The sequence below is a fragment of the Ostrinia nubilalis genome, chromosome 11, assembly GCF_963855985.1.
Source record: "Ostrinia nubilalis chromosome 11, ilOstNubi1.1, whole genome shotgun sequence".
NCBI classification, from domain to species: domain Eukaryota; kingdom Metazoa; phylum Arthropoda; class Insecta; order Lepidoptera; family Crambidae; genus Ostrinia; species Ostrinia nubilalis.
Window position 1 is genome coordinate 14,911,173 of NC_087098.1, and position 21,304 is coordinate 14,932,476.

Consider the following 21,304-nt stretch of genomic DNA (forward strand, 5'->3'; position numbering starts at 1 on the left):
CCTCGTAAATCGTAATCCGCTTATTATCGCGTAATATTTCATACAAATAACTTAAATTAAAAAAAAAATAATTTCATAAATCAATGGTACGGAACCCTTTGTGCGTGAGTCCGACACGCACTCGGCCGGTTTTTTATACTCGTGTTTTTCACGAGATGTAGGTATATTATGTTTTGTGTGTCATACCATAGGTCATACCTACAGGCATATTGATGCAGCATGTCAAAGAAATAGTACTTAAGAAAACGAGCGTGCAATTTTTAAACGTCATTAGTATAATTTTAGCGACTTTTAGTGATTGCCGCAACTTAAAAATAATCGTATCATCGTACTGCAACCGCAGTCATCGGGACATGACGAGAAATTTATTTCTAGTCTGACTGTATTGAAATAATTTTGTAACGGTAAGCGTTATTCTATATTATTAATTAGTTGTAAAGAATTTGCAAATATTATTTGTATTGTGCTTTATGTACTTATATCAAAGCAAACTCATAATTCCATATTTTTAAATAACTAAACTTGGTTGATATACAAATACATGTTACATAATAAATACACTGGACCGCAAAGTAAAAAGGTCGATTATAAAATCTTAAATATCTTCAAAAGTACCTGAGCTAGTTTCATAAAATAAAGACTATCAATTGAAGGTTTTAGTCTTTAACTAAATAAAAATGCGTAGTTTTGCCAATACCTATGTATGTTTTGTTTCATAGGTCAGGTAGGTACTTTGAAGATAAATAAGATTTGCAAAACGACCCAGTGTAACGATTGAGCAAATCGATTTTAAAATAACAACGTCTACGTCACTAGACCATGTATGTCTAAATGGATATACATGGTCTAGTGATGTAGACGTTGCTTAGGTACTGGCATAAACGACGCAATTTAATCACATCGTGCCACTAAATCGATTTTAGATGATGTAGGTACTCATACATTTATTATCTCAGTAATCATCGCAGCTGCTTGCAGCAAGCATCGTTTGTGAATAGGGGCGTTATTCGGTTTTAAATTATGTAGTTTATACATAAACGGGCAAAGCCGCGCGCGTTCCGAAGCTGTGGCCTATTACAAACTCATTAGGGCGGCAAAAAGCTCCGGGCTGAGCTTTGTTTTACGGCTTCTCGGACAAAAGGATATTAGAATACGGCTTTTTATTCTTTATTCATTACATCTGCGGTCTTATTCAGAGGCTATAAGAACCCAAATTAGAATATAACTACTGTACATTTTCTGGCCTGGAACATAATATGAGGGTACATCAGGTACTTCCTATTGAAAAACGGAAACGGAAAATGCACAATGGGACGTCCGGACACAAGGTGGACCGACGACTTCAAAAGCAGGAAGGCGCTGGATGCAGGCTGCTACCAACCGGACGATGAGGATATCATTGGTGGAGGCCTATGTTCAGTAGTTGTGGCTGAAATGATGATATTTAATTATGATCTAGTCTTACTGTCAATATTAATATCTACATGTCTATATGTCACACACATCACTAAATATACACAATAAAGAATTAAAATATTGCTCGTAATTGCAAAAAATAACAACTTTTTAAAAGTCGCATCTTTTTAAAAGTCTTTAAACGATTTTTTTGTGTAAGTAGGTAATTAGGTAAGCCCTGTGTGTTGTTTAATACAATGTATGACTTTGGATATCCTATCTTACTGTCAATACAACACAACACACACATCACTAAATATAGCCTATACATTATACTCGTAGAATTAAAATATGACATAATTACGAGCAAAAAATAACAATGTCAAAAGTTGTCACGTCTTTTTAAAAGTCTTTAAACTTTTTTTTTGTGTAAGTAGGTAATTAAGCCCTATGTGTGTGTTGTTTAATACAATGTAAACTTCAAATTTTTTTTTGGTCATACAGGCAGCAATGCCGAGTTCCGTTTTGGGAAATTTCAATACTAATTAGTAAAAAAATTATGTAGCTTGAACAAACTTTAATTTGAAAAGCCTGTCGGCCGTTTGGTGTAGCGGTACAGAACGGACCGAGAGGTCCCGGGTTCGATTCCCGGCCGGGCAGAAATTGAAATGATGAATTTTGATTTCTGTAACGGGTCTGGGTGTTACTATGTATAATATGTATGTATTTACAAAAAAAAAGCATTTAAGCATGTTTATATCCGTTGTCTAGTACCCATAGTACAAGCTTTGCTTAGTTAGAGCTTAGAGGCGCAGCTGCGCAGTGTAAAATGTCCAAGGATATTTATTTATTTTTTAAAATACCTAATTAAAATAGGCTTATAGAGTGTAGTTAATCCCTTAATTCCCATAGAAAATCGGAAAAACGGATTGTTTTTGTTTCGCGTTAGTTTTATTGTTTGCATATTAAATTCAAATTCTGTCCGATCCTGTATTTTTAGTTGGAAATAAACCCGACCTCAGAAAAAGTACAAATGTATTATTCGCTTACAAAATATATTTTTGAATCCAAAATATATTTTTGAAGCGTTGTATTTGTCGGCGTGCTGGCGCGATGGAGGTTTAAACTTATTATTATTATTCAGTGATTTAACTTTAACCAGAATGGAGAAATATATTTTTCATAGGTGATTTGAAACTTTAATTATCAGAATAAAGGTCATATCCGACTTATCCACAGAACATAGATGTTCTGTGGACTTATCAACTCGGAAAGGGATTAACCAGAAAAACAGAAAAATGGTACCTTTACCGCCGGCTAAGGCTAAGGGCGGGGACTTTTGATATGTTTACCTCCTAACTAGTCTAAATAAAAGTACCGAAGTCAGAAATTGTGTTCCAGGCATTTCCCTCTACACCGTCGTTAAAGCATTCATTGACTGGACTAAATATTATTCTCTGTGGTAGGCACACGACGTCGTGCGTCGTGTGCCCGATGCAGAAATCTTTCCGCAATTTTGCAAAGACAAAAAAAAATGTTTCGTTGTAAACATTTATTTACAACTAGCGGCCGCCCGCGACTTCGTACGCGTGGATCCCGTTTTACCCCCTTCATCTATCTTACGCGGTTTAGATTTTTTCATACAAATGTTTTTTCCCGCTAACTCCCGTTCTCGTTAGAATTTTGCAATATCCTGTTGTAACTAAGCTTTAAGTTTACTAAGGGACCTGCATGCCAAATTTCAAGCGTCTAACTTAAGCGGTTTAGATTTTTCATACAAAAGGATTTTCCCGGTAATTCCTGTTCCTGTGGGCATTTCGGGAATTCCTTTCTTAGTGCACCTTTACGGTACCTAAGCTACGTCCCTTATAAATTTCAAGTGTCTACGTTTAGCCGTTTAGGCTGTGCGTGGGTATGTCAGTGAGTCAGTCATACAAAAGGAATTTCCCGCTAATTCCAGTTCTCGTGGGAATTTTGCAATATCCTGTTGTAACTAAGCTTTAAGTTTACTAAGGTACCTGCATGCCAAATTTTAAGCGTCTAACTTTCGCGGTTTAGATTTTTTCATACAAATGTTTTTTCCCGCTAACTCCCGTTCCCGTGAGAATTTTGCAATATCCTGTTGTAACTAAGCTTTAAATTTACTAAGGTACCTGCATGCCAAATTTCAAGCGTCTATCTTACGTGGCTTAGATTTTTTCATACAAATGTTTTTTCTCGCTAATTCCCGTTCCCGTAGGAATTTTGCAATATCCTGTTATAACTAAGCTTCAAGTTTACTAAGGTACCTGCTTGCCAAATTTCAAGCGTCTAACTTAAGCGGTTTAGATTTTTCATACAAAAGGATTTTCCCGCTAATGCCCGTTCCCGTGGGAATTCCTAAGTATCCTATAACCTGCCCAGGTGTATGAAGAATAATTGTGCCAAGTTTCGTTAAAATCCGTCTCGTAGTTTTTGTTTCTATAAGGAACATACAGACAGACAGACAGACAGACAGACAGACAGACAGACAGACAGACAGACAAAAATTTTACTGATTGCATTTTTGGCATCAGTATCTATCACTAATCACCCCCTGATAGTTATTTTGAAAATATATTTCATGTACAGAATTGACCTCTCTACAGATTTATTATAAGTATAGACTAGCTAACTGACCTGCCTTCAATGTGTGAAAATAGTTTGAATATTCTTTTCTCGGTGTTTCTTTACAAATAACTCATTTCATCACCAAGACACTCGGGCAACTGAACAACATGTCAGTGAACAGATTATTTCGAGATGTATGCAAATAAGACAATGTGACATGAATCCATCTCAAGTTTTCGCATTAAACTAGTCAATTCAAGTCGATGACAAGTAGGGTCGCATCCTTGGGGACCTCCAACCATCATGTTGGTATTCATCATAAGGAATGGGTAGGCAGCTAAAACTAGTTTTTGTTCGTAGCTCCTCACATTAATGAGTAAAAAAAATAAAAAATAACAATATCTCATTATCATCAGAGTGCATAAGGCTAGTCCTTAAAGAAAATAGGTCTTAACCAATCTCTACATTGACTTAAAGAAAGATAAGGTTAGCCATATCACAAAGGCAAACTAATACAGTTTCGGTAGATTATTATTTTAACTGAATACGTAAATTCGAGCAGAAAATGCCATCAAATTCCTTAGTAGCCGATCTCGATAATAATTTTAGCAGCTAACCAATTTATTGTTGAAAATCTGTTAGCACACTGTTATTTCGCCAATCTCAAAATGCAGTTTAGTTCGTAGCCAACCCAAGGAGCGTTTGAAGCGCCAAATTTCCAATATGGCAGACCCATTCAAGCGGGGTGATTAAATTTTCAATCAAACGCAGGACATGGCGAAGGGTTCGTGTAAAACGTACTGTGGACATGGCGTTATTAAAACAGAGCTTATTGCTAGATGGATTTTGGTAACAGTAGGTAGCCGGTATAGAGATGTTCAATTATTTAACCTTATTTTATAAAACCTAGTGTTCATATTAGGGGATTCAAAGTTCAAACCCCAACTTCAAACACACGTGATGATGTTTGTGTGAATGTTAATATTAAAAAATACGTAAAAGTACTAAACGGAACTAACGGTTTGCGCTGCCGTGAACAGTGACACTTTTTCTAGGTAACCCCCTAGCTAGGATAATGAATATAAATATGTCCCATTCATTATCCTTACTAGGGGTTTGTATAACTGCTTAAATTGTAAGACCTAATGTGGTTGTGGGAATGTGCTAATGTGGTTAAACAATAAACGATTGAGTATTAAAAAGTCAGTTTTGGGTATGTGCTTTTAAAATTTCAAAAATACATAATTCTCCTTCATTTTGGATTCAAAAACAGGACCTGTACGTATATTATATACGACATTTGTACACTGCAAGAAGTGTAGTCATAAATATTTATTAAACATGATGTTTTAATATTTCATGCACCACGAGGGTTGCCCCGAAGAATAGGATAACGTTTTAAGCTAAAGTGTCATCCATAGATTGTAATTAAAAATATTAGTAACTAGCTTTCCGCCCGCGGCTTCGCCCGCGTGGAATTTTGTCTGTCACAGAAAAACTTTATCGCGCGCGTCCCTGTTTCAAAACTCGGGATAAAAACTATCCTATGTCCTTTACCGAGATTCAAACTATCTCTATGCCAAATTTCATCAAAATCGGTTCAGTGGTTTAGGCGTGAAAGCAAGATAGACAGGCAGACAGAGTTACTTTCGCATTTATAATATTAGTATAGATAGAAATATAGATAGTATAGACTTATATTAGTACTGTATTACTATTAGTACAGTCGCGCATACTGCAATACTTCGGACATGTCTCATGGCGGGATGACAACTCCATAGAACGACTGGTCGTCCAAGGAAAAGTCGAAGGAACCCGATCGCGTGGCAGGTCACCAATGCGCTGGACCGACCAAGTGAAATCAGCAGTAGGAGACAGCGTATGTGACTGCACCAGACAGTCTGCCAATAGAGACAGATGGCGGGACATCGTGCGGAGAGTTGTAGCCGCCTCTACAACCGATGTGAACAACGTCTCAACGTGACCACGACCAAGAACCGCTCTGCCAAGAGCGTAACGAATAAGAGGAAGAAGTATAGACTAGTATAGATTTGTGCACAAAAAGTCCCGTTAACCACTCTTGTGAAGCTAAAAATGGTTCACCTAGTTGAGCGTCGCGGCGGGAACCAATTTCCTTGGATCCTGAGTCGACCAGTCCGATTTCTTCTTCTCCATTCGGCTATCGGATAATATTCGAGTATCGGCCACGTACCAGAAAGCGCAGCGTAGGACGTCCACCCACAAGGTGGACCGACGACCTCATAAAGGTAGCGGGAAGGCGCTGGATGCAGGCCGCCAAAAACTGGCCATTGTGGAAATCATTGGGGGAAGACTATGTTCAGCAGTGGACGTCCTATGACTGAAATGGTGATGATGATCGTGATGGCTATCGTAGTCATTTTATTTTATAATCAAAGAGTTCAACTGAACCGTTTTCAACACATTTTCACAGTCCCTTTAGGGCTTAGGGCTTATATATGACTTGAGTCTATCTCATGCTGGAAAACCTCCGATCATAGACGAAAAGAGATTCCAGTAACACAACACTATGTTTTGGACAACCCTCAACCATACAACTGTGCATTTTGACATTATGTTCACAAAAATAGTTATTTGCGACTTGCTCAATAGACAATAGATATTTGAATTTTGATAAAATACGTAAGTATTTTGTTGTTAGTTTTGTGAATACCCGTACATATATTGTATTTTAAGAATAGTTTATATCATATAAATGTGGGTAGCCAGTGAGAGTAACAGTGTCGTTTTATTTTTAAAAATATTATTTTGAATCGTTAACAAATTGTATTTTTTGCCAAGATGGTGCAAGTGAGGGTGGCTGAAGGTGTTCTGGATGGAGAATCAGTAACCAGTGGAGGCAAGACGTTCTACAGTTTTAAAGGCATCCCGTACGCTGCACCTCCAGTAGGAAATTTAAGATTCAAGGTATTTATTAGTCAAAGTCAAAATTATGTTTGTTTATAAAATGGAGTAGTAATCAAATTAATCAGTACATCATATTACCCATTTAGGTTTAACAATTAAATAAAATATAATCGATTTAATAATGAAATGAACGCTTCACAGAGACCTATATTAAGACATATTAAATTACTTTTTTATAAATTCATAAAAAAATGTGAACCATTATAGCTTTTTATCATACCGAGAAATTATCTATTAAATATCATTTTTTATAAGTAACGAGTTTACAAAGACAACAAGTACTAGTTTTAGTTAAATTACACGTTTTGTCTTTACAGGCTTAGTTGGCAATGAGAGAACATTTGCTAATAAGCTTATGTTTGTAATTAAACTAAAAAGTTTAGTTTGCTGTTTAACGCGTTTTATACATTTGTTAGAACAATGCAGAGGATAAGGAAGACGATGGAGGACGAATACAACTCGTAGTTTACCGATAAATTATCCTTTCAGGCTCCCCAACCGCCGATCCCATGGGATGGAGTCCGAGATGCCAAAAAGTTTGGTGACATTTGTTATCAATTCAACTATTTAACGCAATCCCGCGAGAAAGGCAGCGAGGATTGTCTTTATCTCAACGTTTACTCGCCCAATTTGAAGCCGGCCCAACGTTTGCCGGTCATGATCTGGATCCACGGAGGCGCCTTCTGTTGCGGCAGCGGCAACGACGACATCTACGGACCCGACTACCTCATCGAAAACGAAGTAATCCTCGTCACCCTAAACTACAGACTAGAAGTCCTTGGATTTCTGTGTCTGGACACCGAAGACGTTCCAGGCAATGCGGGAATAAAAGACCAAGTCGCCGCAATGAGATGGGTCAGAAAGAACATCTCTAACTTCGGTGGTGACCCTGAAAACATCACCATTTTTGGACAGAGTGCTGGAGCCGCCTGCGTCACCTACCACTGTGTCTCGCCGATGACCAAGGGTCTGTTCAAAAGGGCCATCGCTCAAAGCGGATGCATGCTGAACTCCTGGGCGCATGCCTACAGACCGCGCGAAAGAGCAATCGCTCTGGCTAAGCACTTAGGATGGACTTCGGAACAAGAACAAGACCTCTATGAGTTCTTCAAATCCCAACCCATGGAATCTATTGCGGAAATTCAAATACCGATAATGGCGCGCGAAACAGATTTATCAATGTACGAAATTCAGTTTACAGTTGTTAGTGAAAAAATATTTCCTAACGTTGAAACGTATTTTACTGGTGATATTATAGAAGCACTCAAAACGAATATACACGAAGGAATCGAACTAATTATAGGCTACAATGAAGATGAGGGAACTTCGAATGTAATGGTGACTCGCAACATGGAAAATATGATTAATCAAGCAAACACCTATGATGACTTTTTTCTCTCAAAACCCTTGTCTTTATACTGCAGTGTAGATGGTGATAAAATTGATATGGCAAACACAATGAAAAAATATTACTTAGGGAATAAAAGAGTGCAGATAAAAAATGTAGACGCATTATCGAATTATTTTTCTGCCGAAGGCATCAAATTTGGGATATGGGAGTTCGCAAAATATTTCGCTGCCCAAAACAAAGTGTACATGTATAAATTCGGTTGTAAATCTGAGAGGAACTTATTTTCTAAAATATATGGCGTGACAAAATACTACAACAACGCACATTTGGTGGGGCACTGTGATGAAATGGGATACCTTTTCCCAGTCAAAATTATAAAACAGAATATTAAGGCGTCTTCTGACACGTTCGCGATGATCAAAACGATGTCAACAATGTGGACTAATTTTGCAAAACAAGGGTATGTTCATCATCTTTACTATAATAATACTATAGCTTTGCTATGAGTTTCCATTAAAACGTAATCGCTAGCGAGTAGGTGCCACCTAATAAAAATCTATGACATAGATCTTGAAAGTAAGGGGGGGGCTTTGCCTCAAAAAAATTTACAACCACATCTAACTTATAATAAATCTGTAGAGAGGTCAATTCTGTACATGAAATATATTTTCAAAATAACTATCAGGGGGTGATTAGTGATCGATACTGATGCCAAAAATGCAATCAGTAAAATTTTTGTCTGTCTGTCTGTCTGTCTGTATGTTCCTTATAGAAACAAAAACTACTCGACGGATTTTAACGAAACTTGGTACAAATTATTCTTCATACTCCTGGGCAGGTTATAGTATACTTAGGAGCAGAGTAGTGAAGGGAAATTTTGGGAAAACGGGAGAAGTTACTCCATTTTTTTAGCTTCCGTCGCGTGTGCAGCCTTAATGGTTAAAGTTACATAGAAATCATGTATGACGGAAATATAATTATCTAATCTAAATATACATATAAAAAGAGAAACTGACTGACTGACTGACTGACATATCAACGCACAGCCTAAACGGCTAAACGTAGGCACTTGAAATTTGGAAGGGACGTAGCTTAGGTACCGTAGAGGTGCACTAAGAAAGGAATTTCCGAAATTCCCACGGGAACGGGAATTAGAGGGAAAATCCTTTTGTATGAAAAATCTAAACCGCTTAAGTTAGACGCTTGAAATTTGGCATGCAGGTACCTTAGTAAACTTAAAGCTTAGTTACAACAGGATATTGCAAAATTCCCACGGAAACGGGAGTTAGCGGGAAAAAACATTTGTATGAAAAAATCTAAACCGCGTAAGATAGATGAAGGGGGTAAAACGGGATCCACGCTTACGAAGTCGCGGGTGGCCGCTAGTTCAGAATATGTTTTACGCAGACGCTAGCGAGCAGGTATGATAACTTATAGCCCACTGCTCAAAATAATATCATTAGTCACAAGTACTGACGTTTGTTATCATCACTTGAATATTATTTTAAAATAAAATGCCTTGGTAGCTCCCTAGTAAAATGAATTTGCGTGTGAATTTTGAACACTAAAAAAATAAATTCTAAATATGGACTAATAAAAAAATGCGATAGAGTCAAATCGTACGGACATTAAAAATTCCAAAACCACAACTCCTGAAATTAATAATTTGTGCTGCAGTGTTTTCTATTATATTTATTTCTTCACCAGGAACCCAAACATAAACTCCGGTCTAATGCCCATGTGGAGGCAGTTCAAAGCTGACTCACAGCACTACCTGATGATCGGGAGGGACCTGATCCGGCGCAGGATACCTGACAAGGAAGAGCAAGAATTCTGGCAAAATTTGTACAACAAATACTTACCTCGTTACCTTTACCAGAACTGTAACAAACTATTAAGTGTATAATAATTGCTGTAAATTGAGGAGATGACGAGTATTTTTAGGCGATCCCTTCCATTCGCATACTGGTTTACTTCTAATATACTTTGGCATAAAATCCTTGGTATAGTTTTTTATCGCATAATATTACATTATGCCAAAATTTACAGGTTGACTTTGAAATCGTTGGCATTCTTTTATTAAATGACTCTACTCATGATCCATAGTGCATTCCCCAAATATGAGACAAACCCAATGAGTTGAAATATTTAAAATCTTGCACAGACACATCAAGCTGGATACTTACTGTGGCAACTTACTTGTGGATTGGTCTCATATTTGTTCTATGTATCATGAGTAGATTCTTATTTTAAAAGGATACCAACGATTTCAAAGTCACCCTGTACGTATTATGCCTAAAAATTTTATGCAAATGGAAAGGGAACATTTTCATAGATTATTAAGATCCGGTATCAGGCATACCACTTTCATCATGCATTTAACTGGAAGCTTGGCTGATTTCTGTAGGTATTATTTTAAGTATCGCCGACAAAATTGTTTGTTAACCTAATATTAATGATTCGTTTCGTTCGTTTGCCTCCTGTCACATAAAAAAAAACATTAATGATAAATAAATAGTTTAAAAGAGCTTTTTTCATTAACAGTGCATGGGGCTTAATAAATAAGTAAAAACAAACTATGAATTAGATATCTATGTAATTACTGTTTAAAATTGTTTTTGTTTGCTTTTTTATGGTTATTATTTTTTGCCAAATAATCTTGTCGATTATTATTGTACAACCAAGTACGACCCTTTTATTTTACCTTAGTACTTCATAAATATTTTTAAATTATGAATGTTAAAAAATATCATTAATTATTTGTTCTACTATGGCAATTTGTAGAAGGCTCTTTTTAGGGTTCCGTAGTCCTGACAAGGAACCCTTATAGTTTCGATATGTCTGTCTGTCCGAGATTTTGCTTGGAAACTATTGGCACTAGAGAGCTGTAATTTTGTGAAGGTATGTATATTAATCACGCCAACACAACGGTTGAATAAAATTTAAAAAAAAAATTTTTGTAGCTCCCCTACATGTAGTGGGTATGTATTTTAAATCATTTTAAAATACCTATATAATGATCACCAACCAAAATAATAATAATGATGACCAAGCATAGGTGAAATTTAAGAAAAATATCACAAAATTAACTCTATCTCCTAAACTAAGCAAAATCGTAGCACATACATGGGGGTGATTTAGATAGGTACTACACCTTGATGTAAGGGATCTAAATGTTCGCTTTGAACGTCAACTCCCTGGCCACTCATATTATGATGAAAGTTATAATGAGCAAATTAAATGTCAAAATCATAAATGTCAGTTAAGTAAATTGTAAGATTAAATTAAAGCAATGCAGGGCGGTCAATCCGATATTAGAGTCGAAATTAGATTAAATCAAGGTAGTCAAGGAAGAAATGGACATGGCGCACAATTTTTGTTGAAGATGCCAAAAAAAACTACAAAAAATTATAATGAATACTGTATTTTTACTTTTTTGATATCTTTAAAAATGACTGAAATATTCAAGCTCAAAGTGTGCTCTTCCGCTAGGAGCGATTTTCCGCGCGGATTTTGAAAATGTGACGTAGTAACATGAAAAGCTGCATGTAAGATATTATCTGTGTACAATGGTTAGAATGGTTAGTAGGGGAGCCGAAGCGGGGATTTCGGGACTTACTAAAGAGTGGCAGACTAACATACAAGGAAATACTTTGTACCTGGTTGAGTACCTCTAAGTATGAATTTTTGATATAAAATGGCATTAGTTCTTATGCCTCTCACCCAAAAAATACCTCAATTAAGCCCAAATTTGAGACCGCAGCCAAACTTTGAGTGACGATGGAAACTAGCCTAGATGGAGGACACATGAAATTGAACTTCTGCTTCTTCATTGATAAAGACTTATCATTTACCATACCTTATCATATTGTATTCCATTTTCAAGTCACTTTTTTTTCGCTTACTGTTTAAACAAAACGTGGGATTTTTTTAAATCTCGGGTCTTTTGAACGCACATCTGAACGATGTCTGGTTTTAATTTCTTCAGTTACTCCGTGACCAAAGCGCTTGCAACAGTGCCGAAATATTGGAAACTCAAAACTAAGGTACATGGTAGCAATCCCGTCAGTATTTCAGTAATAATAATAGGAAAATGTCTTGAAAAATAAGTAAATCGTATATTACTTTATGTAACTAATTTTATTATGTATCATACTTATAACTAATCACTTCATTCAGAACTAGAAAACGATTCCAAGGATTCCACTTTTCTTCAATAGATGATCAAGATAAAGAGGTATTTATTATAAATTGCTCTTCCAGCATTTCAATTATTCTATCTTACTTGATGAAATCTTTTTCAATTTTATTTACATGGTCATAACATTTTCACCATTCCTCTGCACCAATTTGTGAGGTACACCTGAAACCCCCAATAAAGCAGCTATTATAAGAATAATATTTAAAAAAAACCCTCCTTCTGACGCAGTTAGGTAATAAACTAAATGTATCAAATTTCACTCCAACTTATTGTCAACTCAACGACGCGCTTTAAAATCAAAGATTGACTTTGAATTATGCCTTATTTTACAATACACATTGAAAACAATATGACTTGCTTGAGCTTTTGTGACTTTTTCACAAAAATAACAAATAGGCATGAAGAGATTACAAAATTTCTGCAGCGACTGACAGTTCACTTGATTTACTTTGACAGGTGACAATAAAGCCATAGACATTTGCCATATGAGAGACACACTTTTCCAATATTTTTGTTTGCCATGAGATACTGGTACACCTATACCTATACCTATCATTAAATGAAAAGATAAACTAAATTTTTTCAGCACAACGAAAATCTGCTTTGGCGCGTAGCCGCACCAATGCAACGTGACAACTGCAGTTCTTTATGCGTCCACTACACATACAATAAAATTCGAACTATCGCACATTTTTTCTTTTTTATTCTAATTCAGTAAAAAATGTTTTTGAAACCTTCATTCAAAATTCAAAACTTATTATCATATGACAGAACTTATGACCAGACTATGTACATTGAATAAAATATTTTTCGTTTTATCATCAAGCTTAGCAGCCTAATAAGTTACTATGACACTCGAGTTAATCCACATTCAGCACCATAGCCTCCCCTTCTACAAGGCCCTCTACAAATGTCAAAACGTCACTTAACCCTTTTAGCACCAGTTCTTTTGTTTTTGAGAAGATCTACCCAAATTTTTAGATCAATTAAATTATAGTCCAGTCGTTTGGTACAAATTAACGTGGTTACCTGGAAAGTGTTCCGGGAGTTTTGAAAATTGGTGATTATTTAATAGATTTCACTATGCTCTCTGTTAGTCTGTTAGTTAAGTGTGATTGCCGCACTCGCGACTCGTTGCGAAATTGGAAAAATGCTGCCTTAGAGAAGATTTTTGATAATTACATTCTTTCCTATTTTGTCGTTACAGCCAAATGACGTCCACTGCTGGACAAAGGCGAGAGGCCTTTGGGTTTTCCATGGGTTTTTCATAATAAAAAGTCCTGCGCTGCCCGCATTCAGGTACTTCTCGCGACCTTTACCAGATCGTCGGTCCACCTAGTAGGAGGCCTGCCCACGCTACGTCTTCCAGCCCGTGCCGTGGTCGCCACTCAAGAAATTTTCTGCCCCAATGACCATCGTCTCTACGAGCTATGTGTCCCGCCCACTGCCACTTGATTTTAGCAATTCTGCGTGCTATGTCGGTCACTTTTTGCGTGAAAGAGTAACAAACCTGAGACACAGGAATCTTCCTAGTTCAGGTATCAACCCACCAACATTCTTACTTCTTGTTTTTCCTGATTGTTTGTTATCATAATAATATTATCTGTTATGTTGGTGACAAATAAACATTACTTTACTTTATTTTAAACTTCCAGACATCCAGACATCCAAACTTTCGCATTTATAATATTAGTATCCTACTAATAGTAATAGTAATACAATTATGTAATGTAGAAACAAACAAGACAAAAAAAAAATGTATACTTCAGCAACGCGAATTTTTTTATACTTCAGCATATTTATGACACCCGGCAGCGTGTCCTGCCATGATCAATGAAAAAAGAACTCGAAATTTAGCAGGTACATTAAACGAGGTCACAAAATTCGGAAAGAACATAGCGAAATCTATTTATTCACCAATTTTCAAAAATTCCGGAAAACTTTCCAAGTAAAATTAACAAATAACTGGACTATTTACTCGTTATTGAGCACAGAGACACAAACTTGGTTATTTTTCCAGAAAATTTATATTTAAGTGCATAAATGTAAAAATGGCTTCATAGTGCACAAATTGGCAATAGGTGGCATAATAATGGTTACTTTTTTAGCGCCTAGTTTGAAATGTGATTGAACGATGACAACTAACAACAGTTGTCAGTTAGTTAAAATTTTATTTTAGTTGGAAAAAGACAAAAAGTGGTAAATGGGTTAACGTGCGGGGGCTGCAAAATCATGTTGTGACGTCACTCGCGAATATTGGAAATTTTTGAAAATTTTAAAATGTCCGTAAACTTCTCGAGGCTCTATCTTCGGTAATACTGGATGGATTGAGGTGAAATAAAAACTAGTGTAATGTGTGTGATCTAAACTTTAAATTAAGTCATAATTTAACTTAATATTACAACTTATGCGTGTTGTCCAATTTCAATTGTAGGAACTCGTGTACTGAATAAAAACTGTTACTGATTAAAATGATAAATAGCTTTTGTTTAATCGAAAATTTGTACACTGCAAGAAGTGTAAAGTCGTAAGTATTTATTGAACATGATTGTTGGGAAGCCAACAACGCGCGGGAGGAGACGTGCGGGAGGCGTACGATGACTAATGTCACCTCAGGCCGACAGCGGACACCATAGCGATGGCTCCTACGTATACTGGCGTAAGTGAAAAAAGTAAATTTTACAGGAGAGCCATTTTAGTGGCCAGAACCATATTTTTGGGTCATATCTTCTGACCTACTAAAACGAATTTAATGAAATTTCACATTTAGCCTTAACATGTAATGCTTTTGCTACTGCTGTTATCAATTTTTATATATTTCTTTTATATTTTGAGATTTTACGCATTGCCCTTTTACGTCGGCATATTTCTATAATTTCATGTATATTGTTCAACGTAAAGAGACTTAAATGACAACGTAAATATAATATTTTAAGCGATTACTCTCTTTATTTATGCATGTAATTATTTTAATTGTTATCATGTGCTATATCAATAATAAATCAGTTAGAAAAAGTCGTTTAATGTACCGTTTTACGTTTTAACGCAAATACGCCCATATACTGTGCTCGAGATTTAGTTAGGTCTTTTAACATAATGTGTCATTTTTAAAAAAATATTCATAACTTGAAAAAATCGAATTGCCTAAGGCGGGAATTGAACCCACGATGCCTTAGGCAGTTCGATTTTTTCAAGTTATTTATAATTTTCAAATTAGTTTGAGATGCGACTCTTAACGCTAAAAATTAAATAACTATAATATAATGTGTCATAATTTATAAATAAAACAATTTGCTAAATATTTTCATGGCTTTATTTAAGATTTGGATTATAAAAAATATATGTTTATGTAAGCAACTACTCGTATAGATTGACGAATCGTATGATTGGGCTTTACACGTGGCGTAGTTTTGCACATACGCCTATTTGCCTAAAATTTTATTTTGTATCTAATGGAAAAAAAAATTTTTTTTCTTACTGATGTTATAGATTAGAGCAAAGTGAAATCATTGCTTAAATAATTGAAAAAAGGCGTAAGCGGCAGTTTCGCCCTTATACGTAGGAGCCATCGAATTAGTTTGTGCCATAGTCGTCGCACGATTACCGCGTACTCTCATAATTTCTTGTATAGCCCGACCAGGAACATAAAAACCCTCGCCATGTTGCGGAAAACTAATGGTACTAATTTCTTTTAATGGCAACAGTAACTGAAAACTTCAATGACATGTCACCTTGCATGTCAGTCTATTGCTGTCAAAGTGTAAACAAACTTTATTTTAAATGTGCGCAATTGATTTTGTGAATTAAATTGCTAAAATCTTTTTATAGTCGTGAAAGAAAAGTGGTTCACAATGTGTTAAAGTATTTGTCGAAGAGAAATACTAAGGGTTTGGACAATATTTTCATTGAATAATGTTTCCGACAAAGGTTGTCAAATTGACTGACATGTTTATCGTATAGTACAGTCCACTATGAAAATTAGCTGTGGTTTGTTTCAACTACCTATTTTAAAGTTTTTTGTCACTTTCTAAGTGTTGAATTTTATGGAATTGGGAAAGAAGTACCGAGTTTGAAGCGTTCATGAGCAGACATTGCATTTGAATATTCAAGTACTGAATTTGATTATTGATGAATAATAAAATAAATCCTACTAGCTCGATTGATGGTTTCATTTAATTTATTTAAACCAAATTAGCCCGTAATCCTGAATCCTGATACATAAAGTTAGCCTATTAATTTAACACAGGTACGACTGTACTCAGTGTTGCACTATCAAATGCAATTGACGCGCCTCTATGCCAGGGTTTTTATGTTCCTGGTCAGGCTATAATTAGGCTGGCGAGAATTACATCACCTATTTTTATACAGTCCGCTATTTAATTTATACTAATATTCGTTAGGACCCTAACATGATGTTTTAGTATTTCATACAGGGTGGAAACGATAAGTGATCTCATTCGATTATTTCTAAACTATATAAGAGTTTGGTGGGACAGTTCAGCGTGGGTCATCTATATTTATTTACCTATGTTTTGCTCAATAGACATTTGAATTTTGATAAATGCATCACCGTGTTTTTTCAGGATGTTTGAAGTTGGTTATTCTTACATCATTTACATGTAATATTATGTTAAAACAAGTATTTTGTTGTTAGTTTTGTGATTACCCGTACATATTTTATATTATATTTTTAGACATAGTTACCTGTATATAAATGTGGGAAGCCAGTGAGAGTAACCGTGTCGTTTTATTTTTATAAATATTATTTTAAATCGTTAACAAATTGTATTTTTTGCCAAGATGGTGCAAGTGAGGGTGGCTGAAGGTATTCTGGATGGAGAATCAGGAACTAGTGGTGTCAAGACGTACTACAGCTTTAAAGGCATCCCGTACGCTGCACCTCCAGTAGGAAATTTAAGATTCAAGGTATTTATTAGTCAAAGTAAAAATATTATGTATGTTTATAAAATAGAGTAGGTAATCAAATTAATCAGTGCATCATATTACCCATTTAGGTTTAACAATTATATATAATCGATTTAATTGAAATGAACGCTTCACAGATACCTAGATTAAGACATATTAAATTACTTTTTTTAAGTAGATCTTCAAGATGTTTGAGGAATTTCTTTAAAAAAATGTGAACCATTATAGCTTTTTATCATACCGAGATATTATCTATTAATTAAATTATTTTTTATAACTAAAGAGTTTATAAGGACAACAAGTACTAGATTCAGTTAAATTACACGTTTTGTCTTTACAGGCTAAGTTGGCAATGAGAGAACATAAATTCTTATAAGCTTAAGTTTATAATTAAACTAATAAGTTCAGTTTGCTGTTTAAAACGCGTTTTATACACTTGTTAGAACAATGCAGAAGATAAGGAAGACGATGGAGGACGAATACAACTCGTAGTTTACCGATAAATTATCCTTTCAGGCTCCCCAACCGCCGATCCCATGGGATGGCGTCCGAGATGCCAAAAAGTTTGGTGACATTTGTTATCAATTCAACTATTTAACGCAAACCCGCGAGAACGGCAGCGAGGATTGTCTTTATCTCAATGTTTACTCGCCCAATTTGAAGCCGGCCCAACGTTTGCCGGTCATGATCTGGATCCACGGAGGCGGCTTCTGCTGCGGCAGCGGCAACGACGACGTCTACGGACCCGACTACCTCATCGAAAACGGAGTAATCCTCGTTACCCTAAACTACAGACTAGAAGTCCTCGGATTTCTGTGTCTGGACACCGAAGACGTTCCAGGCAATGCGGGAATAAAAGACCAAGTCGCCGCAATGAGATGGGTACGAAAGAACATCTCTAACTTCGGTGGTGACCCTGAAAACATCACCATATTTGGACAGAGTGCTGGAGCCGCCTGCGTCACCTACCACTGTGTCTCGCCGATGACCAAGGGTCTGTTCAAAAGGGCCATCGCTCAAAGCGGATGCATGCTGAACTCGTGGGCGCATGCCTACAGACCGCGCGAAAGAGCAATTGCTCTGGCTAAGCACTTAGGATGGACTTCGGAACAAGAACAAGACCTCTATGAGTTCTTCAAATCCCAACCCATGGAATCTATTGCGGAAATTCAAATACCGATAATGGCGCGCGAAAAAGATTTATCAATGTACGAAATCCAGTTTACAGTTGTTAGTGAAAAAATATTCCCTAACGTTGAAACGTATTTTACTGGTGATATTATAGAAGCACTCAAAACGAATATACACGAAGGAGTCGAACTAATTATAGGCTACAATGAAGATGAGGGAACTTCGAATGTAATGGTGACTCGCAACATGCAAAATATGATTAATCAAGCCAACACCTATGATGACTTTTTTCTCTCAAAACCCTTGTCTTTATACTGCAGTGTAGATGGTGATAAAATTGATATGGCAAACACAATGAAAAAATATTACTTAGGGAATAAAAGAGTGCAGATAAAAAATGTAGACGCATTATCGAATTATTTTTCTGCCGAAGGCATCAAATTTGGGATATGGGAGTTCGCAAAATATTTCGCTGCCCAAAACAAAGTGTACATGTATAAATTCTGTTGTAAATCTGAAAGGAACTTATTTTCTAAAATATATGGCGTGACAAAATACTACAACAACACACATTTGGTGGGGCACTGTGATGAAATGGGATACCTTTTCCCAGTCAAAATTATAAAACAGAATATTAAGGCGTCTTCTGACACGTTCGCGATGATCAAAACGATGTCAACAATGTGGACTAATTTTGCAAAACAAGGGTATGTTCATCATCTTTACTATAATAATACCACATTATACTAAGCTTTACTATGAGTTTCCATTAAAACGTATTCGCTAGCGAGTACCACATAAAAAAATCTATGAAATAGTTCTTTAAAGTAAGGGGGGCCTTTGCCTCAAAAAAATTTACAACCACATTCAGAATATTTTTTACGCAGACGCTAGCGAGCAGGTATGTTAACTCATATAAGCCCACTGCTCAAAATATCATTAGTCACAAGTAATGACGTCTGTTATCACTTAAATATTATTTTAAAATAAAATACCTTGGTAGCTCCCTGGTAAAATGAATTTGCACGTGTGAATTTTGAACACTAAAAAAATAAATTCTAAATATGGACTAATCAAAAATGCGATAGAGTCAAATCGTACACGGACATTAAAAATTCCAAAACCACAACTCCTGAAATTAAGGATTTGTGCTGCAGTGTTTTCTATTATATTTATTTCTTCACCAGGAACCCACACATAAACTCCGGTCTAATGCCCATGTGGAGGCAGTTCAAAGCTGACTCGCAGCACTACCTGATGATCGGGAGGGACCTGATCCGGCGCAGGATACCTGACAAGGAAGAGCAAGAATTCTGGCAAAATTTGTACAACAAATACTTACCCCGTTACCTTTACCAGAACTGTAACAAACTATTAAGTGTATAATAATTGCTGTAAATTCAGGAGATGACGAGTATTTTTAGGGGATCCCATCTATTCATATACTGGTTTACTTCTAATATACTTTGGCATAAAATCCTTGATATAGTTTTTATCGCATAATATTACATTATGCCAAAATTTACAGGGTGACTTTGAAATCGTTGGCATCCTTTTAATATATGACTACTCATGATCCATAGTTATTTTACAACCCTTTTACTTTACCTAAGGCGATTATCACACTGCGCCGCGCTCCGCCGCGGTACGCGGGACGACAGATTTAATCATTGTATGCAAGTACCTCAGCTTGTATAGAAAACACGCGCGGCACAACACACTGACAACGCGTCTGCGCGCGGGATTTTTTATATAATCGTGTGATAATCGCCTTACTACTTCATTATATTATATTTAAATGAGGAAGTTAAAAAAATATCATGAATTCTTTACATTATTTTCTACTATGCTATGGCAGTTTATTTTAGTAAGTTTCAGAAGACTCTATTTACTTTACAACCATTATTTGTAACACCGAATATTTTTTACGTAATAATAAATGTTTTTGGGGCTAAGTGGTAGGGCCCAAAAGATAAGGAGACATGTAAAGTGCCCCATAAGGGCTACCTTTTCTTTTTTTATTATTTATTAGATTTTGACGTTCATATTAAGTGCCACTTGTGGTCTAAACTGAATAAATATTTATTTTTTATTTTGATTTTTGATACATTTTCCGGGTGTACTACATCACCGAAGGTTAAAGCAACCTGTCAATACAAACACTGCTGTTTGTTCATTACATAGAGGAGATCTGCGAACTGTGCACTATTACTCATGACAAAATGGAGGTACATATACATCAGGGTGGAATTTTTTAATGCCACCTGGAGGGAAAGTACTCTTAATACTGTAGATAGAAAATTTTACTCAAAGAAACCATTCCTTTATTTTTGAAAAGAAAGAGAACTGCATTCAAAGATTTTCGAATTTTTTTCGAAAATTCACCACCATGCCATACAATTTTCTGTAAATAATAAAAACGATTTAAGATTTCATCGTTTTCCTTTCATTTGATTTATTAAGTTTGTTAGAGAGATTTCATCCTTATACTTAACCCTAACGATCGATGCAATAAAAATACAGGGTGTAATTTTTAACAGATTTTAGTTGGTTCGATTCCTGGGTGTGGCAAGCAAATTTTTAGAAATCTTTGAATGCAGTTCTATTTCTTTTCTTAAATTAAGGAATGTTTCCTTTGAGTTAAACTTTCTATCTACAATATTAAGAGTACTTTCCCTCCAGGTGGCATTACAAATTCCACACTGTATCTATACAGGATGGAAACGATAAATGATCTCACTCGATTATTTCTAAACTACAGGCTG

General features: G+C 35.9%; 1 protein-coding gene across 2 annotated transcripts; it reads left to right on the forward strand.

The window, feature by feature from the left end:
• The first annotated feature begins 248 nt into the window (after positions 1-248).
• Positions 249-20,631, forward strand: LOC135076317 (juvenile hormone esterase-like). 2 transcript variants are annotated; one of them, XM_063970799.1, is made up of 4 exons: positions 249-404; positions 17,283-17,408; positions 17,925-19,246; positions 19,727-20,631. In XM_063970799.1, the coding sequence occupies exons 2-4, from the start codon at positions 17,283-17,285 to the stop codon at positions 19,923-19,925; spliced, it is 1,647 nt and encodes a 548-aa protein (XP_063826869.1). In that variant the 5' UTR covers positions 249-404; the 3' UTR covers positions 19,926-20,631. The 2 variants fall into 2 exon arrangements, with proteins under 2 accessions (XP_063826869.1, XP_063826868.1); XM_063970798.1 differs by lacking the exons at positions 17,283-17,408; positions 17,925-19,246; positions 19,727-20,631 and adding exons at positions 6,805-6,930; positions 7,420-8,741; positions 9,989-10,938.
• Positions 20,632-21,304: the final 673 nt, after the last annotated feature.

Coding starts and splice junctions, on each gene's coding strand:
- LOC135076317 (XM_063970799.1), top strand. CDS start 17,283: ATGGTGCAAGTGAGGGTGGCTGAAGGTATTCTGGATGGAGAATCAGGA. Junction 17,409..17,924: donor TAGGAAATTTAAGATTCAAG/GTATTTATTAGT, acceptor TTATCCTTTCAG/GCTCCCCAACCGCCGATCCC. Junction 19,247..19,726: donor ACTAATTTTGCAAAACAAGG/GTATGTTCATCA, acceptor TTTCTTCACCAG/GAACCCACACATAAACTCCG.